This window comes from Xenopus tropicalis, chromosome 5, assembly GCF_000004195.4.
Source record: "Xenopus tropicalis strain Nigerian chromosome 5, UCB_Xtro_10.0, whole genome shotgun sequence".
NCBI lineage: Eukaryota > Metazoa > Chordata > Amphibia > Anura > Pipidae > Xenopus > Xenopus tropicalis.
In genome coordinates, this window is record NC_030681.2 from 93,027,778 (window position 1) to 93,052,146 (window position 24,369).

A 24,369-nucleotide genomic window follows, 5' to 3' on the forward strand; every position below is an offset into this window, starting at 1 on the left:
CAAGGATATCGAAGGTAACAAAGACCAGGTTGAAAAGCTTGCCTAAGGTGGTGGCTCTGCAGGTTGATATGGATGGCAAAAAGCTGCTCCTGGCAACTTTAAGAGCCGAAAATCATAAATCTCACTCTTCTAGGGCAGAAAGCGCAATTGCACTACCTGCAATAGCAATGCAGCTCCCACCTTGACCTTCTCAGATACTAAAAAAGTAAAAAGCTTTGCTAGGCTGCCTCAGGATGACACATTGGGGCTGATTTATCAAAGTATGATTTGGGCCGAATAGTAAAAACTCATATATTTAAGTTTTAGAACTGTGTGTATTTTCTGCAATTTTTTTCGTTAATTTCCGCAACTTTTTCATACTTTGAAAATTTGAGCGACAATTTGTGCAACAAAATCATATTTGTCACAACGAGTACGAAAGTTTCGGAATTCATTCAAGCTTCTTTTGGCCAGGTTGGAGCTGCAGAGTGCCATTGAGTCCTTTTGAAAGCTTCACACATCATGCATTGAAGGGTCAAAGTCAGAAAGGGTTTTGCGCCGTTTACAATCGTTGGGATACAAAAATTTTGTCAGATCAGATCGCCATACGTAAATGATCGTTTCAATACGAAAATTTCAGAACTTTTGGATCGTAAGTACGAAATTTTCGTATTCAAACAAAAAGAATGTGACATTTTCGATCATCAGAAATTATCGGATTTCGTGATTCACACCTTAGTGAATAGGCCCCTTATTGTTGCACCCCTTATCCTAACTTTCCCTGAGGCTAAGCACCCATGCCATTGCTCCAAATCTGACCGAGGGACCATCCCCATATTTTGGGATCCCATGCTGTATTAGATGAAATGCCATAAGATGCCAAAATGCACAGATTGTTTTTCACATTCTAAAATCAATAAATCACAGGTATAAAGTACTAACCATTTGTACAAAGTTGTAGCAGTTTTCATTGCATTACAGCTTATGAATGGCTAAATCAAAATTAGGCATACTGAGTTTATAAAAGAAACAAACAAAAATAGTCAATAAGTATGGTGACTGCATAGAAAAAAACATCCAAACAAAAAGACACAGATACTTATGCCTGTAGTGTAGAGTAGCAAAAACAGACTATTTTATTACAATGGGCTACCTGGTTCAAGACATAATATGGGCAATGCCACTTTTCCACCTGTGAATTTCAGTAGTAGGTTACCAAATCTCCAGAATGTATTACTTTAAAGGATTCTGTCATCATTTTTATGGCGTACTTTTTATTTCTAAATTACTTTTTTTTACATAGCAAACAATTAACTCTACCATTTTATTCTTGAACAAACAAATTTGTTTTAGTTGTAATATTGGTGTGTAGGCAGCCATCACAGTGCATTGTGCCTGAGTCTGAGCTTTCAGAAGGAGCCAGGGTTACACATCAGAACTGCTTTCAGGTAACCTATTGTTTCTCCTATTCCCATGTAACTGGAGGAGTCCCAAGCCGGACTTGGATTTCTTACTATTGAGTGCTATTCTGATATCTACTGGGAGCTGCTATCTTGCTACCTTCCAATTGTTCTGCTGACATGTTTTCCTATGACAGTATTCCTTTAATGGAGAAGGAAAGGCATAATCACAGGGGAATATAATTTTTTTAGGGTTAGGCCATAGTAGTTTTCAGCAAACAGAAGCACTAGCTCAGGGTCTTAGGTAACCAATTAAGATCACCGTGATGTGCCTATTGTATTTGCATTAGTGATTATATCTTTCTTTCACCTTTAAAATAGACTCACATGCCTATTTTTTTAAAAAAAAGTCATGTTAATTTAACCCAGGCTTAGAAACTGTCCTAAATATCACTATAAAACATGCATGCAAATAGGTTATAGATTTAGGCTTCTTTTATCGTTACACTCATTTGCTTATTCTGAATAATTTTCAAAACCTTCCAATTAAGTAAGAATGACAAGCTGCTCTTATCCTGTCGTATCTTGACAACTTCTTCTTACAATACTACAACTATGCATTATATAATATGCTATGAAAAACAGCATCCCATAGAAGCTCATTTATTCTTAACTACATACCAACCAGTACGAAGAAACAGCAATATGCAGAGAAAATAAACCTACTGGGCACTACTGAATGACAAATTACAATCTATAGGGCAATGTTGATTTTAATTTTTCTATTGCAGAAGCAGCAGATATTTATCTGCAGAAATTCAGAAATTCTGTTTACCTTTTACAAGTGCATTCACAAAATGTGGTTGAACAATTTGTTCCTGAAACACACTGAGAAAAAATTAATTGCACAAATTCTGTGGCTATCCGTGTTGTTTCTACATTGGTCATATTAGTGTGCACCGTGGATAGTACGTGTATAGTAAGGATACACTTGTCATCACTTCAGCAATTATCAAACCAAGCATAACATAATACAGAGGTCTATCTCTGAAAATGTTCATAAAACAAAGAACAAGTACAATTGATAGTTTGGACAAATAATGGAAGTATTTTTCTCTGGCCAAAACGATATACTGACTTCATTTGCTTTCCACTGAGAGTAATTTCCAATTACTGCACTAGGGCTTGTAATTCTCATATGCCGACTGAACTAAAGCTTTTGTCTGCTTTCATTAAATAGGAATTGTAGCTCTTGTGCATAAAGTAATTGGGTTTGTACACCTATTACCTAGCTTGCCATAAAGCTATAAATGATTACATAAACAGTTGAGAATTCCCACAAGGAGAAAAATTAATGCTGGCAGTTTACTGGGACCTCACAGCAGACCTGCAGATGCAAATGTTACTTGTCTGCTCATAACCTTATCTTATAACACCTTCTATAACAATAAGCAGAAGTAATCACATCTGTTGCATACAAAACCCAATTTTACTGCATCAGAACCATATAGCCCAGCTATATGCTGTTTTATTATTATATCAGCAGGTATTACATGCTCGTAAAATATCCATTTTCTGTGACCATTTTACTGCAGTCATTATTTTTAGAAAACATACACACATGTATACAGAGTGGGAGTGATTAGCTATAATATATCAAAGGGTTGTACTGTATAGAGATGTATAATTTGGGAGAACAGTAATTACATTTAAAATAACCTCAAAACCGTTTAAAAATTTGTAAGAAAATGCTTGTTGTTTTCCAAACAAGGGATCTTTCTGTAATTTGCATCCCTATGCCTTAAGGCCACTAATAACATTTAAACATTAAAAACACAATTGGACTATTTTGCCACCAACATGGATTTATGTAGCTTAAAATGGGTAGTTTACCTTTAAAGGAAACCGTACCCCCAGAATGAATAATTAATCAACAGATAAGTTATATTGTTAAGTGACCTATAAAAGAATCTTGCCAAACAGGAACATATATCTCAGTAAATATTGCCCTTTTATATCCTTTCTCTTGAGCCACCATTTAGTGATGGGCTGTGTGCTCCCTCAGAGATCACATGACCAGAAATAATGTTGCTCTCACTGTAGAAGGAAAAAAAAACAGAACTCTGTCCATCCTATTGCCTAGCATGTAAGTGTGCATTGGCTTGTTTGTGTGCACTGTGAATCCTATGATCCCAGGATGTGGCCTTTAATTCCTAAAATGGCAATTTTCTATTTACGAGTACCCAATAGCACATACTACCAAAAAAATATAATTTTATGAAATTGGTTTATTTAGATTAAGCAGGGTTTTACAGATAAGCTTGTTTATGCAAAATATTTTTATAGAGCCCTACATTATGGGAGAAGGAAAGGTAAATATCACTGGGGGATGCCAAATGTTAGGTAACTCCCAGTGATTGTAATCACTTACCTTTTGCCCCGGGCTGGTGCTCCTGTAGAAAACTGCACTAGCCGAGGTAGCTGTGAGCCAGAGATCCTCTTCCTTCATGCCGCATGTGCATACGCAGAATAGTGAAACAACTTTAACAACTTTAACAAAAAGACAGCGTTTTCACTCTACTGCACATGCACAGGCCCCAGGATCCTGAAGGAAGGAGAAAGGGAAAAGCTGGTTTGCAGCTACCAAGGCTGGTGTGGTTTTCTCCTAACAGGAACACCAGCCCAGGGTAAAAGGTAAGTGATTACAATCACTGGGGGCCTGCCTTCCCTCTCGGAGAAGGAAAGGCTAAGTCACTTGGGGGTGCCAAAATGTTAGGCACCCCCAAGTGACTTAGATCGCTTACCTTTTACCCTGGGCTGGTGCCCCTGCACGGAGATAACAGCACCAGCCCGGGGTAGCAGCGAGCGCTTCCTACTTCCTATTCGCTTGTGAAAAGCCGAACTTAAAAAACAAAGTCGGCTTTTTACTCTACTGCGCATGCGCCGGCCGACGGATTTCACCGGGAGAAGAAAGAGGAAGGAGGAAGCGCTTCCTACAGGTACCCTGGGCTGGTGCTTTTTTCTCCTAACAGGGGCACCAGCCCAGGGTACAAGGTAAGCGATCTAAGTCACTTGGGGGTGCCTAACATTTTGGCACCCCCAAGTGACATAGCCTTTCCTTCTCCTTTAAAGGACATGGAAAGGCAAAGTCACTTAGGGGTGCCAAAATGTTAGGCACCACCAAGTGACTTTAATCGCCTACCTTTTACCCCGGGCTGGTGCCCCTGTTAGGAGAGAACAGCACCAGCCTGGGGTACCAGCAGCGCTTCCTCCTTCCTGTATCGCCGCACGATCATGCGCAGTAGAGTGAAAAGCCGAACTTTAACAGAGAAGTTGGCTTTTTCACTCTACTGTGCATGCGCCTGACTCACAGTCACAGCTTAACGTAGCAGGAAGGAGGAAGCGCATCGCTCCAGGTACCCCGGGGCTGGTGCTGTTTTCTCCTAACAGGGGCACCAGCCTGGGGTACAAGTTAAGCGATTAAAGACTTTGCCTTTCGTTGTCCTTTAAATTAACTTCTGTGTTATTCTGAGACAATCTGTGATTGTTCTTCATTTTTTATTATTTGCGTTTTTTTAATTATATAGTTTTTTGTTCAGCAGTTCCCCAGTTTGGAATTGCAGCAGCTATTTGATTAATAGGGTCCATTTTAACCTAGCAACTAGGTAGTGGTTTAAAGGAGACACAGGAATATGAATAAAGTATGGCCTAAATAAAAAAGATAAGCAATAAAAAGCAACAGTAACAATAAAGTGTAGACTCACAGAGCAACAGTTTTTTGGTTGCTGGGGTCAGTGACCCCCATTTGAGACCTTTCCAGATAGATAATAGATCCCATACTTGTAGTATTCAGACAAATGAAATAGTGTATGTAATTTTGTCCTTTGCACTTTCAATTTTCAATTTTCATATAACTAATGTATACTCTTGTTAAAGTTAAAAATTAGTTAGAATAAAAAATAAGAACACTGTTTTATTGGATCATAAATGCCAAAAGCCAGTTACTTTGCTCCCTCATATTATTTCAAACAAATATTATAAACATCAACCTATGACCATCTGAGAAATTGATAACTTGGCGTAACATTTTTGGCCATCATTAGGGTTGCCACTTGACAAAAACGATGCTTGTTGCCAATGTTATTTAAAGGGAAAAAAGGCAAAAATATAGGAAGGCTGGTATTTTTTTCCAGAAAAGGTGGCGACCCTAGGCACCACAGGCGTGGACCTTGTGTTAATTTCCTTTAAGTGCCAAAGGACGTAGATTCTACGTCCTGGGTACCAAAGTATCTAAGTGCCACAGGATGTAGAATCTAAGCCCTACAGCCCTTTCGAGTTTACAAGCGCTGTGCTCGCTTTTAAAGCAGCGCAGCGCTTGTAAACCCCCCACATCCCCCTAGGCAACGAGCATTGAAGGACATAGTCACAGATCGGCTCCCCGATCCGCGCCGATCCGGTCCCCCAGCCAATGACAGCAGTGGGCACACGATGATGACGTGTCCACTGCTGTCCCTTTAAATAGCGCCCCCCCTTCCATCACCTCCTACTTTCCTGCCTGCACGTGGACTGCTGGACCCCCTGCTGCCTTCCTGCTGGATTGGTTGCCCCTGATTGCCTGCCTGCCATGGGTGAGCTGAACTACAACTCTACACCACTGTTTATTTTGCTTATTTCTATCTAAACCGTCTATTTTTTTTTTCTTTTCTATTTCTTCTTCTGTTTTTCTCATTATCACACTTTACACACATACACACTTACAGACAACTTTGCCAAGCACACACACACTTTTTTTTTTTCTTTATTTCTTTGCTTTCTTTGGCAGTGTTTTTTTTAACTAAAACTTTATTTCTGATCTTTCTGATCTATAATTATCGTGTTTTCGCGATTGATTTCTGTTTTTTAATTATTTTATTGCATTTTAACTTTTCTATTGGTATTGGGTGCTGAATTTGCGGTGATGTTGGTGGATCCAGGGCTCTGACCACTGATTTCATTGCAATTATTGTTCTTTCATTGCTTTTAGTGGTTTTATTGATTTTATTACATTTGCATTGTTCTTTATTGCGTGTTTAGTGCCTCAAAAAAGGTTGCTTCTGCAGTGTCGTTGGTAGATCTTCTGTTGGTTTAGGTGATTTTATTGGATTTTACAAATTTTATTGTGTTTTCTTTGCATTGTTCTTTATTGCATGTTTAGTGCCCCAAAAAAGGTTGGTTTTTTAGTGACATTGGTGGATCCAGGGCTCTGACCACTGATTTCATTGCAATTATTGTTCTTTCATTGTTTTAATGGTTTTATTGCATTTTCGTAATTTGATTTGGCCACGTCTTTATGTGCACCCATACATATGGGGTATCGTTTTATTCAGGGGAACTTGCAGATTGATTTTGGGGAGAAATCTAGGTTTGCATCTGGTTTTTCCTTGATTTCTGACCAAAGCACTGACTTCTGAAAGGGACTGCGGCCTGCAGTTATTTCACAGGTAGGGGGGTTAACACTGAAAAACTGCAGGTAGTGCACATAGAGCGCTGCCCCCCAATTTTTTTGTAATTGCTCTTATGCATTGCCCCTGCTTTGGGGTGTTTGGTGGCCACCTCTTTATGTGCACCCATACATATGGGGCATCATTTTATTCGGGAGAAGTTTGTTCGAAAATCTTTCTGAGATTTTTTTTTGCCAAATCCACATTTGATCTTGCGCCCAAGTTTACGTTTTAGAAAAAAAACAACAATGCAAAAAAAATTTCAAATTTCACGATGCACTGACAAAAAGCATTCGGCTTTTGAGTGAAAACTAGATTGCACCTAGAAACCTGAAGGTCTGCAGTTTCTAAAAATACCAAACATGAGGGGATATTTTAGATTTACATATAAGTTATGCTGCATCAACTGTTACAAACGCTTTTCCACTGGTGTGATATTGTACAAAGTTTCCCTAGTTTCATGGAGGTTTTCCTACCAAAAAACATTGTTAAAGTGAATGAGTACAAAATGCTTAAAAAACGTCTGGCACTGGGGGGAACTGAAATGACAAATTCGGCTGGTACTTAAAGGGTTAACTGCTGATTTTTGAAGGCTGACGTTTCTCTTGAGGGACTTCTTAGGTGTATGGCTCACACAGTAAGTTGTGGCCCCACTCCGCTCCATATCTTGAATCTGCCTGTCATGTGTGCACAAGGAGTAGAGTTTGACTAGAAAAAAGCACATTTTGAGTGTTTTTGACTTAAGGGGTACAGGTATGGGATCCTTTATCCTGGAAACCTGTTATCCAGAATGTTCCGAATTACGGAAAGACCATCTCCCATAGACCCCATTATAAGCAAATAATTCTAATTTTTTAAAACGATTTCCTTTTTCTCTGTAGTAATAAAACAGTACCTTGTACTTGATCCCAACTAAGATATAATTAACCCTTATTGGGGGCAAAACAAGCCTATTGGGTTTATTTAATATTTATTTTATATTTGTTTATTTCAATGCTATAAAACCATAAAAATAATAATAAAACATAGCATACATGGGATTTACCACCCACTCCAAAATCCTGCTTAGCCTGGTATAGTGACTGATGGAAATTTTGGCAAAGGGACTACCAGTAATAACATTACATCTCAAAATTTAATCACAATGAAAGAAAAGATTTTTTATATGCAGAATATAAAGTTATAAAAAGGTAGGCTAGAAGGTTGACAGAATATATTCAGTTTGTGCAACAGAACTCTTTCTCGGAGTGTCAGAGCGGTTGCCTTGAAACTTATTTGGATGTCCTACTGCTAGTACCTGCAAGGATATTCTTTATAAACAGGAAAGGCCAGTATCAAGGCAAAACAAGGAAAAACATTTGCCCACGCTAAATTTGTCGCTTTTAAAAATATATATTAACTCAGGGGTCAGGTAACTGTTAGGAGTTGTTTTGACACAAGTTGTGGGTATGTTTTGCTTTAGCTAGAGTGTCATTCATGCAAATTTGTACGTACGGTTATTTTGGTGTCTCTAAATCCCAGATACATTACTTTGGTGATCCTATACCAGGGGTGGGCAAACCCTGCAGGTAGTACAAATAGAGCGCAGTCCCCACAATTTTTTGTAATTGCTCTTATGCATTGCCCCTGCTTTGGGGTGTTTGGTGGCCACCTACATATGGGGCATCATTTTATTCGGGAGAAGTTTGTCTTTCAAATTTGCCTTGGTTCGAAAATCTTTGCCCTGGTATTCGTATAACCAATATTTACATGTTTTAGGTATTAAGAGTCATATGTGTAACAGAGAAGGTAAGTTTCCCCTTATAGGAGAAGGAAAGGTAAAAACTAAGTAAGCTTTATCAGAAAGGTCTATGTAAATAAAGCCATAAGAACACATTTCTGGGGGTTTTGGGGTCTTGTTTTAGGTGTTATTTTAGTTTTGTTAAAAAAGCTGAAATTGCCCTTCAAGTGGCAAGTCTCAGTTCCCCCAAGAGACCTGTTTTGCTTATTAGTTACAATTGTATCTAAGTGCAGGTGTGGCTTGTTAACTTTCTGGGTTCTCTGCCAAAAGCTACATTTTAATTAAGTTTGAAAAACATTTATATCTTTTTTAGCATTTAGTACAGGAGATCAAAGGGAAATGAGGGACTTTTCAGTAAGAATCCGGGACTGCGGGCTGAGCTGTCAAAAGAGGGACTGTCCCACGAAAATCGGGACAGTTGGGAGCTATGCAAACTGCTCCTAAGCCGAGTAGTAATCAGGGTTGTTCCCACCAGCTCCTTCATACAAGTGCTCCCACAGGCAAGGCATCAGTCTGTAAATGCTCATACAGAGCAGATTTTGCTGCAACTATAAAAGTATTCATTTTTGCACCAAAATCGCCTGTGTGCATGCTGTTGGCCTAAAAAGTAAGCTTAACCCAAGAAACCAAACATTCTGAAAAGTTTAAAATGAGTGTAAATACACTATCTTTCTACTCCAAACTGAATAACGTTGCTAATATTAGAGCTTTTAGAAACTTTCTGAATATTTACTCAAAGGAGAAAAGGTTAAATCACTGGGGAAACCAAATTTTAGACACCCCCAATGATTATAATGGCTTACCCGATACACTGGGCCAGTGCTTGTGTTAGCAGAAACCTGTACTGGACTGAGGTACTTCTGAGTAGCGCCACAGAGCGATTTTCCTGGTTCTTCCTTCTCCGCTCTAGGTTCGCATACACAGTAGAGTGAAAATCCAAACTTTATGAAAAAAGCCAGCTTTTTCACTCTATCGCGCATGTGACTGAAGAATGTAGAAATGGAAGAAGGTGCTCCGTGGTACAGCTTTCTGTTAAAATCAGCCCAGAGTATCAGGAAAGTAATTATAATCACTGGGGGATGCCCAACATTTGGCATCCCCTTCAATTATAGCCTTTCCCTCTCCTTTAAGACTTCCATTTTATGGTATCATATACCATGTCCTTAGGTACAAAAATAAATCATTAAATTCCAAGGCTCCACTGAAACGTTTAGCTGGCCAATGTACATAGGATTACAAATTATGTGGCATATACACTCCAATTATATATACTCCAAATTAAAATAGTGAACAGAAATTTTTTATGGATTATACTCTGGCTGCTGAAAAGCCAACATACTTCAACTTTTTTTTTTTTTTAGTCCAGTGGAGTTTTTTAGTCTCTTATTTACCAATTTTCAAATAATTTGAATAAACTTGCATTTCAAATGCTTGCTTATGTATTAATTAATAAGGTAAAAAAAACTTGCATAACTCAAATTTGTGAGGTTACAAACTCGAAAAAAAGCTTGAAAAACTCAAAAACCTCCAATTGAAAATATGGTTTGACCTGGAACAACTCCTATTGACTACATAAACACGCAAGCTTTTAGAAGCTTTTAGTTTTGCATTCTAGTTTTTGGATATTTTTTCCTTAATAAATATCAGACATTCAAGTTTTTGAAACACAATTTGAATTGTGCCAGTTGTAGCACTAACCCCCCCACCGAAAAAAAACAAAAAAACCTCAAATGTTGATAAATCCCCCCCATAATGTAGAGTTGCTTTAAACCAAAAAGTACAAACAAGATTTCTATTTTCATAGAACTGGAAAAATAATATTTATTTCTGGTTACTTATATAGTGGCAACATATTTATGCATTCACATTGGTTCCTGTCACAGTAGGGGGCAAATTTATCACAGTATGATTGCTTCTGATCAAAGTCAGAAAGGTTTTCCCGCCGTTTACGAACGTTCGGATACAAAAATTTTGCGACTTTCGGATCGCCAATACAATATTATCGTGACTATTGCGATTTTTCGTGAGCATTTTCGTGACATTCCTGAAAAAAATTATCGTAATTATTGTATCAAATCTAGAGATGTAGCGAACTGTTCGCCGGCGAACTAATTCGCGCGAACATCGGGTGTTCGCGAAAATTCGCGGACTTTTGCCGATGTTCGCCACTTTGGGTTCGCCGCGTTTTTTTGCCTTGGTTTTTCCGCCGCGTTTTATCGCCTATGCATATACATAGGAATAGCTTGCGTTTTTTTTTTGGCGTTATTTTTTTGCGTTTTTTTTACAAAGTATTTTTCAGAGAAATTTTTGCTTGATCCCCCTCCTGCATGCCACTGTCCAGGTCGTGGCACCCTTTAAACAACTTTAATCAGTTTTCTGGCCAGAAATGGCTTTTCTAGGTTTTAAAGTTCGCCTTCCCATTGAAGTCTATGGGGTTCGCAAAGTTCGCGAATATTCGCGAGTTTTGGCGAAAGTCCGCGAACGGGTTTGCAAACATTTTCGGCGATGCTCGCTACATCTCTAATCAAATCCGAATTTTACCCATTTTGGGATTTAAACTTGTTCTTTGATGAATGTGCCCCTAGATCTTGTAATCTAAGTTCCATACAAATATTAAAGGATCAATTTTTATCAGAAGTCAAGTAACCTGCCTGTAGTTTTTTTTTTTTAGGAGTTTGCGAGGAAATGGGGAGAACACACAAACTTTTTGCTGATAGTGCCCTAGCTGAAATCAAATTTAGGATCCCAGTGCTGCAAGGCAGAAGTACTAACCACTGTCACATACCATGAACTTTGCTTAAATGGCGTAGAGCAACCACAAACTGTTCTCCCATATGAAAATCAGTCAGGAATCTGTTATCTTCTTGTTAATCATGGAAATTTTGGAATGACATGTTCTTGGAAGCAACTAAGACAGCACATCAAGAATATAATTCTAATTAGAAAAATTGTATTTGTACTGAATCATATTTAAGGTAATGATAAAAATCATAAATATTTAACAATCCACCTAAAAGAATTGATTGTACAAATTATCTTTGGACTAACTGAAGCCAAAGGCCAAAGCATCTTTACTTTTAAGGTATGTGGAGCTTGGGTTTTAGTGAATTAGCTGAGATGCCTAGGGGGGCATTTACTAACCCGCATCTTTTTTGGGATTTATGATGTGTTTTTTCAGTGGCAATTCGGAATCCGAAAACTCTCCACCTAAAACCTGTTGAAGACATGTAGAAGTCAATGGCAGATATCCCTTCCCTGGAAAATTTTTCTTTGCTTCAAACTTTTCGGATTTTTGACACTGGTTTGTGTGTGACAATTTGAAAAAATCTTTTCTGCAACTTTTTCCCACATGCAGGGCCGCCATTAGGGGGGCATGGGGGGACCAATCATACCAGGCATGGAGAATTTCTACTTAAGGGGGGGCCTGGTCATGCTAAACTTTTCTGGTTAGCTGGGGCCCCCTTTAATAAAATACAGGCCCAGTCCACCTTAACATTGGGCATCTTAAATTTTGTTGGTGGTCAGCAGCTAATCCAATTGGTTGCGCCCCATGTGTATGCATGACGTCAGTACACACAGGGCGCAACCTTTTAAAAGGGCCGGTCTCTCTCGAAGGAGTCCGAAGTTGCCGGAGCTGCCGCCGAAGACCGTCTTCGGAGAGTACTGTGTATGGGAGAAATTGGGGGCACTGTGTATAGGGGGCCCGGGTCAGCATAGCGTTAGGGGGGCCCTGTCTTCGGGAGAAATTGGGGCACTGTGTACGAGGAGCCCTGGCCAGCATAGCGTTACTTTTCTTGTCTGTGTGTCCTTTGTACTGAAGGGAGGGGCCATTGGGGGAGGTGCCATGTGGGAGGGGGGCCCAGAAAATTTTGTTTGTAAGGGGCCCCGTGATTTCTGATGGTGGCCCTGCCCGCATGTGCTTTTTCACTTAACGTCACACAAAACTCCAAAAATGGGCTCATTTTTGTACAGCACAGGAACCTGACATTTTATCAGGGGTGTATAGACTTTTTATATCCACTGTATTAGGCTGTGTAAAATGAAATTCGCCGAAAAAAAAACAGTGTAAAAAACTATGTTAATAAATGGAGAAATTCACCGTCTGAACACTAGAGATGTAGCGAACTGTTCGCCGGCGAACTAATTCGCGCGAACATCGGGTGTTCACGAGTTCGCAAACTTTTCGCTTATGTTCGCAATTTGGGTTCGCGTGGCGTTTTTCCGCTGCATTTTTTCTCGGCCTAAAAACGCCGCACAAGTCACACATGGCGTTTCTCAGCAAATCCCGTTTCCATGGTGCTAATAGCGCGAAATAGCAAAAAACACTGCGTATTTCCGCTAGGTCTGCCAGCTGCCTTTGCGGTTTTACGCAACGCTGTGTCAACAAAGTATTTTTCAGAGAAATTTTTGCCCTTGATCCCCCTCCTGCATGCCACTGTCCAGGTCGTGGCACCCTTTAAACAACTTTAAAATCAGTTTTCTGGCCAGAAATGGCTTTTCTAGGTTTTAAAGTTCGCCTTCCCATTGAAGTCTATGGGGTTCGCAAAGTTTGCGAAAATTCGCACTTTTTGGCGTTTTTTTGAGGTTCGCTACATCCCTACTGAACACCAGATTTTACACTGTTAGTTAACGTAAGTTCCAGCTCAACCAGAGGAAGCGATTTACTGCCGGTCAAGAAAAATATTTAAAAATAATCTTTCTATATGGTCTTTACTTCTGTCTCTCAGCTGATTTTATAGAAGGCTATAGAATTTATTTATTTTGCATTTATTTAAGGTGAGCTCTGAAGGGTAAGAGAGCCTACCAAACCTTGAGCTCCAGTGAGTTGGCAGAAAGATTCTTTAGATTTTACTTCTGCTGTATTGCTTGCACATTGATGGGCACCCAAATTATTAAAATGTGATTTGGTAAAATCAGTCCATGAGGCAGATATCCTTAATTTATGGATTATGTGGTGCCTACATACACACATCAATAAATGTCACCAACTTTAAAGCTGTGCAGCTAGCCTACTGATACCAGGGGAGTGAAGGTAAGCAGGAAACAAGAATGGGAAGAGAGAGGGGGGAGCCCAGGGATGGTCCAGAAATTGCCAAGGCCAGTTCCCATACACTTTGGGAGCTGCAGGAATATCTGGCAAGTACTGGCTGTACATGTACATGTACATGTGACAACAATTTCTCGTATTCTTCATGTCTGGGCTATGGGGTAGAGCGGCAAGACGAACGCCTTTTCTTACGAAGAAAAACATCCAAGCCAGGCTACATTTTGAAAAAACACATTCGAAGTCTCCCAAAAGCATGTGGGAGAAGGTGTTATGGTCTGATGAAACCAAGGTTGAACTTTTTGGCCGAAATTCCAAAAAATATGTTTGGCGCAAAAACAATACTGCACATCACCAAAAGAACACCATACCCACAGTGAAGCATGGTGGTGGCAGCATCATGCTTTGGGGCAATTTTTCTTCAGCTGGAACTGGGGCCTTAGTTAAGAAAGAGGGAATTATGAACAGTTCCAAATACCAGTCAATATTGGCACAAAACCTTCAGGCTTCTGCTAGAAAGTTGAACATGAGGAGGAACTTCATCTTTCAGCATGACAACGACCCAAAGCATACATCCAAATCAACAAAGGAATGGCTTCACCGGAAGAAGATTAAAGTTTGGAATGGCCCAGCCAGAGCCCAGACCTGAATCCGATTAAAAATCTGTGGGGTGATCTGAAGAGGGCTGTGCACAGGAGATGCCCTCACAATCTGACAGATTTGGAGCGTTTCTGCAAAGAAGAATGGGCAAATCTTGCAAAGTCAAAATGTGCCATGCTGACTCATACCCAAAAAGACTGAGTGCTGTAATAAAATCAAAAGGTGCTTCAACAAAGTATTAGTTTAATGGTGTGCACACTTATGCAACCACATTATTTTATTTTTTTTGGTTTTCTTCCCTCCACCTAAAAGATTTCAGTTTGTTTTTCAATTGAGTGGTACAGTTTATAGGTCACATTAAAGGTGGAAAAAGTTCTGAAATGATTTATGTGTCTCATTTTTGTACAGCACAGGAACCTGACATTTTATCAGGGGTGTATAGACTTTTTATATCCACTGTATTAAGGCTGTGTAAAATGAAATTCGCCAAAAAAAACAGTGTAAAAAGCTATGTTAATAAATGGTGAAATTCACAGTCTGAACACCAGATTTTACACTGTTAATTAACTTAAGTTCCAGCTGAAAAAAAAAAAGCATTAAAAAAATTACGCAGATTTTACGCTGTTTCTTTTCACATGGTGAAGCTTGGCAGTGTGTGGTGAATTTTGTCGCAAATTTTTTACACAGCATAATAAATCTGCCCCTTAACCACCAAAACATGGGCACAAAGTATCCTTCTATTTAGTTAATTTAGTTATTTAGAACAAGTGTTATCTTAGCCGCCATCTTTTCAAAGTTTCTAGGTTATTCATAAATTTCTGCAGACAGGACCTCTAAAAGTAAACCACAAGAGGAACACAATAGATTAATAGAACATGTGGAGTTTTTACACCAGTGGAGGAAATGCCCATGGGCACTGTCGTATCCTCTTGTCAGTATGGTCATAAACAGATTTTGTTCTGAAAATGCACATGTGCATTTCTGGGCAAAATCCACCACACTGGCACTTTGCCAGACGGTTGCATTTCCTGTCAGAGATTATGAATACTGGGCTATTTGGCTCACGCCATTTTCTCCTTTGGTGGAAAACTACCACAAGTGCTATTATAGCTACAATTACTGAAAACAAACTATACATCTTCCCTATAAAAAGTGACCAAATAGACAAGAGACTATTTATTTGGTTTATTTAAATAAAGTTGTTTGTATATTGTCCCTTTAAATAGAAATCATGCAGAAGAATGAAGGAACTGAACAACTTTATTGCTGTACGCAAATATTTACCAGTTGATTTAAAAATTCTGAAATAGGATAAGGATTAAATAAGAATTTACTAAAATAGCAGCTATGTGAATATATACAGCTAGAAAATGGAAGAATCATGTTCAGATTAGCTTAGATGGTATATGGATAGTATTACATTTTCCACTTCAGTTTTTGCTTCTAAACCTAATCATGTTTTGAAAGCTAATTTAAAGATATGGTTTCTAGCAAACTGCCTCCTGGCCTTGAAATCAATTTCTCTAATGTGAAGCAGACAGGGCTCTCATTTTACTATAATCAAGGTCAATGTAACTCAATCTGTTTATCAATACACGCATTCATACATTTACTGCAAACCAACAACAAGAACATGTGCTTTTCTGCCCACATTTTCTTACTGGTATGGTCATGCAATGCACATTAACTTATTATACTATAGTTGTTGGGTTTAATAGTGCAGTTAGTAACTATATTACTCTGGATCATCTGATTACCACATTGGATTTTAAGAAACTCTATCACATTGGAATTCCCAAACTTTACAATACAGTATTCTCCATATTGCCATTTATATACTTACCAAGACAACAAAGTATGATTGCATAGAATTTTTTCAGAGTGCTGCTACAGTGTATTTTCTCACATTGTTATTGCTCTTTAAGAATGAAAAAGGTACCTAAAATATACTGACTATGGGAAGAGCACGACTGGCTCAACCCAAAAAATAATGTTTTGCTTAAAAAAAGAAAACAGAATGCTAAGTAACTTTGCAATAAACATTATTTACAATTAAGTTATTTGTATATATAATTGCTATTAAAAACAGTGTTTGTTTGTCCTTTTATATTCTCTGTCCTGGTGGCCCTGACTTATGAAACAATGTAACATTGTTTAAAAAATTCAACTTTCCATAGAAAATACATTTAGAAATAACTTTTAAAGCACTTAACATTTTTAATAAATTCATATTGGAAAGTTGCTTAGAATTAGGCAAAACTTTTTTTGGGGGGGGGGGGTGGGTTTGATCTGTCTTGTGTTATATTTATAGAAAAAGATTACATTTTGCTTACTGTTTAATCAATCTACTTTTGTACCTTTAGCAAACATTTGTCCTCCTCCTTAGTTTAGATAACTAACCCCAAATTCATTTTTATATTAACACATCAAAACCCATTATAAAGGCATTTAAAAATCCCAGCTGTCAATCATATATTGCTTGCCCCGCCTCTATGCCTTAGGCATAGAGGCGGGGCAGACAGTAACTTTAGCTTTCCATTCAGCACTACCTAGATGTCACTGCACATCTCACTTTCCCCCTCCCTCCTAACCATCTAATTGTGTAGCCAGTGCATGGGCCTGGGCATCTGGTCCCCCATTCGGGCACATAAACAAGATTTTGGCATGATACAAAGTTTGCCTTCATAACAGTGTCCACAAAATGGTGCCTGCCTGCTTGCTTTGATTGAGTAATTCCAAGATGGAAACAAGATTTATATTATTTATATAGCGTAAATAACGTTTATTTTGCTTAACTAACAATATAGAACATAATTTGGAGTTGTGTCCTGGGGTGACAGGTCCCCTTTAATGTATTTTTCACCTTGACTTGCAGCTACAACAGCAGAGATAACTATCAAAGAAATGCATGATGGAGTACCTCCAAACAAAACACTGCTCCCAATGTGCTGCTAAAGAAAAATTTTAAAAAATGCAATTAAAAAAAAAAGTAATTTTTTGCTGGTGGTGCACTAGATAAAATATAATATGAAATTACATCACGTGTGGCCCAACTAATCCATAACGCCCCCACCCCCGGCAAGCAGCACAAACAGAGAGACACAGAAGGAGGAAAATGGGAGGGGTTTTCCCTGCTACTGTTGAGTAAAGCCTGTCAGTCAGTGCTGTGACCACTTCCTGTGGGAGAATGAAGCAACACTCCCATCTTTCTTTTCGCTCTGGCTTCTGACTTGAGAGGTTGTCTATGCAGCTCTCATAAGATAGTTTTAGGAGGTAAAATGCTTTCAAAACATATTTTTTTCTGCATCATTGCACATTTTGAGGGTGGATGAATATTATGACTTAATATGAACTTTACATAAAATGTCTCCTTTAAAAGCTCAAAAGTTCAAAGTTAGACCAGATATTCAAAGACAATACATAGGGACCCATTTACTTACTCACGAACGGGCCGAATGCGTCCGATTGCGTTTTTTTCGCAATGATCGGTATTTTGCGATTTTTCGTTGCCATTCCGAATGTTGCGCAAAATCTGGCGATTTTTTCGTAGCGTTAATACTTGCGCGAAAAGTTGCGACTTTTTCGCAGCTTTCGCGCCGAGTATGAAACATTCGGATTCATTCAAGCTTCAGTATGGTGACTTTTCTTGGGCCAGGTTGGAGCTGCAGGGTGCCATTGAGTCCTATGGGAGGCTTCCAAAATCATGCTAAGTCTGAAAGTTTCGCCCGCCGCTTACGAGCGCTCAATACAAAAAAGTCGCGACAAGATACGAGCGCATCGTAATGGCTACGAAAAACTCGCGTTTTTTCGCGCAAATCGTATTGGTAACGAAAAAGTCGCGACAATTTCCGCAAAGTCGTAAAGGCGCCGAAAATTCACAAAAAATACGAAAAAGTCGCAAAATGTTAGTTTTCCAATCGGAATTTTCCCAATTCGGATTCGAATTCGTGTCTTAGTAAATGTGCCCCATAATGTTTGAAAGATGCCTTTAAAATATTTTACAGACACATATGGCTGTAAATTCAATTCAAAGCAATTTAATTCTTTAGTTATTTCATAAGTGGAAGCAGTATTGATTATGAGCATTTTGAAGTAATATTAATTAATGGAATCCATCCAATTCAGGGTATTTTAGTAACTGGTAATACCAGGCCTATAAACCCAAAGTAACTCACCAGATTTTTCTTTTAAACAGTGGATAAATAAGCAATTGCTATTGGTTTCTAAGGGATACTACAACTATAACAAACATTGTACAGGTATTGGATCCATTATCCAGAATGCTTGGGACAGGGTTTTATGCATAAGGGTTTTTTTTATCTGTAATCTGTATCACCATAACTGACACTTAAAAAACACTTCAAAATATGAATTTACATAAAACGTAGGTCATACTGATTGTGTTTCACTGATAGGGATGCTTTTGTATGTAATTGTTACTTTAAGATCCTAAACCTAATTGCCAAACTTACTGTCCCTTCTAAACATGTCAGTTACAGTGTCTAATGCTAATGGCTTACTGCTGCATAAATATGGCAGTTCTCTCATAAACAAACATGAAAAGCATCAGGCAAAATTCGTTATGGCAAAATTATTAAGGTTATACAGTATCTCTTTAAGTCTACTTAAAAATTTACAGAATAACCCCAATAACAGGATTTATTTTAGCTACTGGGGAATCATGTAACTCAGTTACCATAAAGTACAAGGTACTGTTTCACTACTACCAGGAAGAGTAAATAATTTTAAAAAAGTAAATTACTTGATTAAAATGGGTTTCCAGATAAGAGATCACTATCATTCATTACCCCCTTGCCTGAACAAGTACTGTATGTATTCAGTACCTACCTTATCAGCTCCTACAGGTTTAAGAGACTTTTCGGGTTCTCTCTCCTTTTTCCTTTCCTCCTTTTTCCTGTCCTTTTCTTTCTAGTATACAAAGAAGCATAAAAGAAAGTTCAAAAGAAAAATCCTTTATATTTGCATCCACTTCTTTCTTTTATAATAACTGATATATTAAACAAATACTACATACTGTATAATTTACACGCATACATATATTTGTCTCAGGGAAGACTAAACCATTTTTGCACCAATGTATAGAGTGCTATGGCATTCAGGCATTTCCTTTGGGGCACATTTACTAACCCACGAACGGGCCGAATGTGTCCGATTGCGTTTTTTTCGTAATGATCGGTAATTTTGCGACTTTTTCGTATTTTTTGCGATTTTTTCGGCGTCTTTACGAGTTTTGCGTAAAAACGCGAGTTTTTCGGCGTCTTTACGATTTTTGCGTAAAAACGCGAGTTTTCCGGCGTCTTTACGAAAGTTGCGCAAAGTCGTGATTTTTTCGTAGCGTTAAAACTTGCGCAAAACGTCGCGCCTTTTAAGTTTTAACACTACGAAAAAGGCGCGACTTTGCGTTTTTACGCAAAAATCGTAAAGACGCCAAAAACTCGCGTTTTTACGCAAAAATCGTAAAGACGCCGAAAAAATCACAAAAAATACGAAAAAGTCGCAAAATGTTAGTTTCCAATCGGAATTTTTCCAATTCGGATTCTAAATCGTGTCTTAGTAAATCAGCCCCTTTGGGTTCTTTGTGTATACCTACACAAACATATTATTAAACATGTGGTCCACATCCTGGACCACAAAAAACAGCTTAAAGGAAACCTTCTTCAGCAATAACAAATGGAATTATAAATTTTTCCCTAAAGATGCTGACTTGATACCTGTGTAGGTGGTTCACATGCTTTATCAATGTAGTTTATATAAGACTAATAACTGTAGTAAAGTTAGGTTTTGGTTATCACAAATCAAGCCTGCATGACACACCTGAATTTTTAGCTGTTTCTATCCCATAGCCAACGGCGCTGAAGTTTTTCTTGTTTGTTTTGACCTGAATGTAAGCCAGGCTGGTATACTCCATCTATGATATATCAGCTCCAGTATATGTTAGTATCACTAACACAGTATCACTAATAAAGATTACATCATCCCCACACCAATCCCTTGAATGATGGTCTTATGTGTTTCAAAATTGATGGTGGTCTTGGCAATCTCTCTCCTTTAAAAGCGTAAGCAGGGGAGGAAGAACTAAGCCGGTGAAACCAATGTTTTGGCCTTGGCAACCCCTCCCCTATAAAGGCTAATGGCATTGGGAAGGATCAAGTCCTACAAGATCAGTGCCTTTCCAATTTCATGATCTTAATTAAAAACCCCAGTTTTTGTAAATACACAGATAGAGGGAATGCGCATTGACCAATCCCCTTCTCTTTTGTATGCTTTTAGCTAATTTTGCCCACTCAGTCACTCTTCCATTGTACTCATAAATTTTACTTAGCCTTGAAGCGTTCCCACAACCCCTACTTCGTGTATTTCTACATGCAAAGTTTCACAAAATGTTTGCGCTATTTTATCATTAACAGAAAACAAGAGCATAACCAGTGAGAAATATACATTTTTTCAAAAATGTTTTCTTTAAGTTTTATGACCTTTTTTGAACTGTGCATGCTTTTACTCCCTGGCACGCAATTTCAAAAACACAGTTACACAGCTTTAAAGATGTGTACATCTTATATGGCAAACTGGGTAGGAAATTGTAACATTGCACACTGCAATTATGTGCTATTTTTACATGGCTTTACAGAGCGGTCCCTAAGACATGGTAACCTGTGGTAGTGCAATAAAAATAAACTTGTGTGCAGTTCCTTAATCACTGATTTTATTACATTGCACAAAAATAAAATGCTTCTTCTAAACAGCAGCTTTACGAGAGAAATGTGTTGAAGCTTCATTTTACATAATATAATATATATTTATTTTAATGTATATTTTGTAAAGTAACTTAAAAATTAAACCTTGACCCTTGTGCAGATAGAGTATTATCAGACAATGTGTACCAGATGGAAAGTTATGCAAGCTGTGCATTGTGCTTGTCATTACATGGCATAGACTTTAGCCATTAAGTTAAATCCTTTATTTTCACATAAAAAAAATCCCAGCAAGTTATTTAACACATAATACAGGGTTCTGCCCTGTTTATTGTTATGCTTATAATCCATTAGCCTATTAATATGTTACAATGCAGCACATAATGTCTATAACACAACACCCCATATGCAGATATAATTTAAAACAGATCATTCAGTTTCACACAGTTCCATCAGAACTGTACTGTTGCACTGATCAGGAGAGTGTAAAATTATTAACAGTTTTAGAGATTTGGGGCATTTTTCCCACCACTTTTTTGTGATTTAAAAGTTTTTTTTTAATTTTTTTCTTCTTTTTACAAATACAAGAGAAGCAATAATAAGCAGAAACATTGTATACATACTGTACTTATGTTGGCCTGTTACCTTGACATAATTATAGTACTTTATATAGATTCTGCAACTTAACCTGACTGAGGGGCAGATTTATCAACGTGTAAAATTAGAGGTCACCACAGTAAAATTCCCCCACTCTCTCTATTCATTCCTATTGGGAATTTAGAGGTGTATTTATCAATGAATAAACTATTTGATAAATACACCTCTAAAATCCCAATAGGAATGAATAGAGAGAGTGGGGGAATTTTACTGTGGTGACCCCTAATTTCACAGCCCCTTAGTGTAGTAAAGAGGACAGGAAGAGGGTGGGTCGGGTTGGGTTCGTGTTTACATTGTGACTGGAGGTTGTGTAGTTGTCATGAAATGAGGGGTACCATTCCAATTTCTCTTCCTAAATTCAGTTATTCAAGTAAATCCTAATATGTTCCATGGTCAATTCAGCTGCCAAGAGGCTGCGGTGAGGACGTTTGTCGCTAGTTTACAGTGAGCAATTCAACAGAGGAGGCTGAATTTGGTTGTTTTAACACAGGGTGTATGGTCAAGTGAAAAGTGTAATTTTATGAAAGCTGTGTCTAGTTAGTAACAGAAGACAATCAGCACTGATTAGAAGTTCATAAAACTTAAAGGGGAGCTGTTCTGGATATAGGAGTGCAAATAAAATGTGGTGCTTAATAGTCGTTAAGAAATTGTGTAAGAAATAAAGAATTGTGTAATAAGTACTGAAGGTTTTTAAGCATGCACTACAATTTAGCCAACTTTGAGCGAATGACAATTTGGGGTAAATATTTCTTTAATGGATTGTTGTGAGGAAATGTACAACCATTAGGTGTAAATTTTAAATAAATGAAAACCAATAACTGCCTGAAGTATGAATTATGCAATGCACTTAATTTATAATTCATATATGCAAAGTATTACAACATGCTGTTTTCTACCAAATTTCACACTAGAAAATAAGAGGATACCTCCAATTTGCTTTTCTCAGCAGCAGATTGCAGAGAAGGAGAGGATGCCGAGGGCTGCACAGCATCAGAGGACGACGTCTGTACAAAGCAGATGGAAGAGAAGAGAAAAGTAGCAAGAAGATCAGAGTTAGTAAATGGCAAAGCAAGAAAAGCAAATAAGATTAATTTCCCTCACACTAGTGCTGTGTGCCTGGCAATAATTATACTAAGTCATAGAGCACTAAAGAGTATTACATCTCTGCAATAAGAGGCAATACCAAATTCTGTACCATTGTGATAAAAGCAAAAAAATTAATGCAGTGAACTGAAAGCAAACTGGATATGCTGAGAACGTATTAAAGGGGATGTAAACCTTAACAAACAATTCTGATTAATTGTAGTAAGTGTAATTTTATGAAACTTTCCAATGAAACCTTCATTCAAATAATTGTTTTTTTGAGGTTAGTTGTAATTGTGCATGCAACTGGAAGTTAGGGAGATTATTTTTGGTTTTACATCGCCTTTTACAAGATAAACAATGAAAAAAAATGATTCCATCAATAGGAGGTTTTCTAGGATAACCCACAGCCATGTGAGGTAATAAGTACATAAAATAAAGGTGCTACATGAAAGTTGAAATATTAAACATAGAAAGAACCTCTCATTTTAATACATTAGAAAAACAGTTGATGCTGATACTTTAGAATAGCTATTGTTGGGATTGAATTTCATAACTGTGCATCACATCTAATCTGTGAAAATGGTCTCACAGTCCTCAAGACCACACAAAAACCAAGGTGCAGACTGCACTGCTATTCAGTAAAAAAAAGACTAGTAAAGTATTAAGTTGTGTACAAACAAATACATCTGTAACATTTCTGAAATGATCAATATAATTTTTTGTATCCTCGTCTCAGCAGTGTCACTCTTGATGTTCTCTTCATGCATGATTTGGAGTCGGGTTCCGATTGACAGCTAAAAGACAGTTAGCTCTAGTACACTGCCTAAGCATACGGCATGCTGGGGAAAGTATCGGGAGATGCATCAACTATGCGGTGATCGATTGATTGAGCCTAGCCTGACTCCTTCCTATACAGAAGTCAGGCTAGGCTCGATCAATTCATCGCCGCATAGTTGATGCATCTCCCGATACTTTCCCCGGCATCGCCATATCGCCTTTGTTCAAATGACAGGAAGCAAAGTTTTTTTTACAGGTATTTTCTACTAAAGCATTCAAAATAACAAATGGTTTTCAGGATAGGGCAATTATTGGGGGAGGGTAAAATAGATTTTTTAGTTAAAAATTTTTAGTGTTACTTTTCCTTTAACTGAAGGCCACAATAACCACTGGCATTTTTATTTTAATATTATGTAGTTGCCGATGTCAACACAGTGTGATATTTAACAAATAATTAATTCCCTTAAATATAAATTGTATATTTTATAAAACATTTAATATAAATCTTCAGGCTTAAGCCTTAGTAATTTAAGCATTATAATTGAACAATGTGTGTATTATAATGAAGTAAAATGCATATTCATTATTTATATATAGGTATGTCCTTTAAAATGGAAATACCTTCACATAATTTGGAGCTTACTAAATATGAGGTTTTCAGATAAGGGATCCAATACTTGCATATAATACTGCATTCTTCATCAGCTAATGGTTTTTTTTTTACACTATATTACAGAACTATTCCAACCAAAAATAAATCTTCACTGCCACTTACTCTGTCACCCATAAGTACCTAGGACCAAATCCATGTAGATCCAAGTCCTCTTGGAGAAGAAAACATTTCACCAAACCA

The 24,369-nt window shown here is 37.8% G+C and overlaps 1 protein-coding gene across 2 annotated transcripts in view; it reads right to left on the reverse strand.

Annotated features, from left to right (window-relative positions):
• The window catches only part of smap1 (small ArfGAP 1), a 101,835-nt gene that overhangs the window by 33,562 nt on the left and 43,904 nt on the right, over window positions 1-24,369 (reverse strand). The window contains 2 exon segments of one of the 2 annotated variants that reach the window (NM_001126910.1): window positions 19,132-19,212; window positions 22,580-22,657. In NM_001126910.1, coding sequence (NP_001120382.1) covers window positions 19,132-19,212; window positions 22,580-22,657 — 159 coding nt within the window. 2 annotated transcript variants of the gene reach the window in all.